Source organism: Myotis brandtii, unplaced genomic scaffold, assembly GCF_000412655.1.
Source record: "Myotis brandtii unplaced genomic scaffold, ASM41265v1 scaffold561, whole genome shotgun sequence".
NCBI lineage: Eukaryota > Metazoa > Chordata > Mammalia > Chiroptera > Vespertilionidae > Myotis > Myotis brandtii.
The window spans coordinates 1,687,879-1,690,503 of record NW_005370085.1 but is presented as its reverse complement, the minus strand read 5'-3'; the positions used below and the strand labels follow the sequence as shown (position 1 = coordinate 1,690,503).

The 2,625-nt window shown below is 55.1% G+C and overlaps 1 protein-coding gene across 1 annotated transcript in view; it reads left to right on the top strand.

The window, feature by feature from the left end:
• The window catches only part of VPS33B (vacuolar protein sorting 33 homolog B (yeast)), a 23,321-nt gene that overhangs the window by 12,525 nt on the left and 8,171 nt on the right, over positions 1-2,625 (top strand). Inside the window, exons 9-13 of the mRNA XM_014549594.1 lie at positions 882-978; positions 1,176-1,253; positions 1,452-1,525; positions 2,262-2,348; positions 2,529-2,619. Of these exons, the coding sequence (XP_014405080.1) occupies positions 882-978; positions 1,176-1,253; positions 1,452-1,525; positions 2,262-2,348; positions 2,529-2,619 (427 nt within the window). The remainder of the gene's footprint in view (positions 1-881; positions 979-1,175; positions 1,254-1,451; positions 1,526-2,261; positions 2,349-2,528; positions 2,620-2,625) is intronic.

The following is a 2,625-nucleotide window of genomic DNA, read 5'->3' as shown; positions in this document are numbered from 1 at the left end:
TATTTTTATTGATTTCAGAGAGGAAGGGGGAGAGAGAGAGAGAAACATCAATGATGAGAGAGAATCATTCATCAGCTGCCTTCTGCACGCCCCACACTGGGGATCGAGTCCAAAACCCAGGCATGTGCCCTGACCGGGATCAAACCATGACCTTCTGGTTCGTAGATCGATGCTCAACCACTGAGCCACACTGGCCGGGCAGCATTCCTGAATCTCTTTATCTTTGGAATGGGGATGGACAGGGAGGGATAGGAACAGATGGGGCCAGAGTAGGTAATGTTGTTAATTATTAGCTCCCCTCTTGGGATCAACAAGTCCCAGGGAAAGGGGTTGGCTTCTATAGGTGTGGGGCTACAGGAGGGACTTGGACACAAGATTAAGAATGTCTCTCTTTTTTTTTTTTTTTTTTAGTTTGTTGATTTGAGAGAGAGAGCAACATCTCTTTGGTACTTGGCTTATTTATGCATTCATTGGTCAAACCCACAACCTTGGCATATTGGGACGATGCTCTAGCCAACTGAGCTACCTGGTCAGGGCAAGAATGTCTTGTATTTCTTACAACTGCATGTGAGTCTATAAATATCTCAAAATAAGAAGTATAATTTTGGCTCAGTTGAGCATCGACCTATGAACCAGGAGGTTACAGTTCGATTCCCAGTCAGGGCACACGCCCGGGTTGCAGGCTTGGTCCCCAGTAGGGAGCGTGCAGGAGGCAGCCCATCAATGATTCTCTCTCATCATTGATGTTTCTCTCTCTCTTTCCCTCTCCCCTCCTCTCTCTGAAATCAATAAAAAATATATATAGTTTTTAAAAGTATAATTACACAAAACAAAATTAAGAATTTTTTTTGGGAAAAAAAGAATGTCTTGGTCCCTGGCAGATGTCACATGAATTGTGGAGGAACCTGGAGGAGGAGGAGGACAGTGAAACCAAAGGCCGGAAGCCAGAAATTGGCCACATCTTCCTCCTGGACAGAGGTAACTCACGCTGGCACTCCTCTCTCTCTGGGCCCAGAAGCAACGGGAGTATGATGTGGTGGCACAGGTGGGACCCTCATGCAGCATTGGTTGGGGGCCTGGCACCCGGGCCTGCGGAAGGCACTGGCGCTCATGCTGAGCGACCCGGGCAGCAGGCTGTGGCAGGGGGGCCTCACGGTCAGGGCTCTGGGTTTCAGACGTGGACTTTGTGACGGCACTGTGCTCCCAGGTGGTTTACGAGGGCCTGGTGGACGACACGTTCCGCATCAAGTGTGGTGAGTGGCATCCTGGCGAGATGGAGGGGCCCTCGGCTCCTGGGCCTCCTGCGTGGCACGGGGCTGGCGGGGGGCACCCAGGCGCTGGGAGAACTGCGGCTTCAAATCGTGCGGAGGCCCTTTAATGGCAGATCTGGGAGGGACAGGAGAGGGAAGGCCTCGGGGGAGACCCTCATCACTGTCCCCTTGCTCTCAAAGGGAGCGTCGACTTTGGCCCTGAAGTCACATCCTCTGACAAGAGCCTGAAGGTGCTGCTCAACGCCGAGGACAAGGTGCGGGTGTGGGTGCTGGCAGTGGGCTTCCCCGGGCTCTGCTCCCACACAGCGGGGGCACCGCCCTGGGAGGGGAAGCTGAGTCCACAGGACAGAGGGACCCCCACCAGTTAAGAGCGCACCTCAGGCCCTGGCCGGTTTGGCTCAGTGGATAGAGTGTCGGCCTACGGACTGCAGGGTTCCGGGTTTGATTCCGGTCAAGGGCACAGGCCTCAGTTGCAGGCTTGATCCCCGACCTCTGGGAGGGTTAGGGCAGTGGTCAGCAAACTGCGGCCTCTTGAGTGTGGCTCTTCCACAAAATAACACGTGCGGGCGCGCACGTACAGTGCGATTGAAACTTCATGGCCACACTCAAGGGGCCAAAGAGCCGCATGTGGCTCGCGAGCCGCAGTCTGCCAACCACTGGGTTAGGGCATCTCTCACACATCGATGTTTCCCTTTCTGTCTCTCCTCCTTCCTTTCACTCTCCCTAAAAGTCAATGGGAAAAATACCCTCGAGAGAGGATTAACCAAAAATTAAATTCATTCATTCATTCATTCAAAAGATAACTTTAAAAAAAGAGCGTGCCCCAGGGCACGTAGCAGGCATTGATATGGAGTGCTTGCTGCCACTAGCCTCTCCTCTTACTCTTGCTGGAACCGCTGAGCACCCTTCCTGTGCTGCCGTGACCTTGACGGGAAGGAAGGACCGGGTCCGGTCTGTACAGAAGTCCGTCCCGTCCTGTTCCCCTCCCAGGTGTTTCATGAGATTCGGAACGAGCACTTCTCCAACGTCTTTGGCTTCCTGAGCCAGAAGGCCCGGAACCTGCAGGCCCAGTATGACGTGAGGCTCCGAGCCCCGCCCTCGGGTCTGTTTCCTCCCTGGCTTCCCAAGGCTGCTGCCCCTCGGCCAGCGCTCTGATGCTACGACAGGGTCCCAGGCTTTCTTCCCGGGCCGGTGGGGGCCGAGGGAGGCCGGTGGTGACCTTGGGAGGGCCGTGGTGACCTTGGGACCTGCCCGCAGCGCCGCCGAGGCATGGACATCAAGCAGATGAAGAACTTCGTGTCCCAGGAGCTGAAGGGCCTGAAGCAGGAGCACCGCCTGCTGAGTCTGCGTAGGT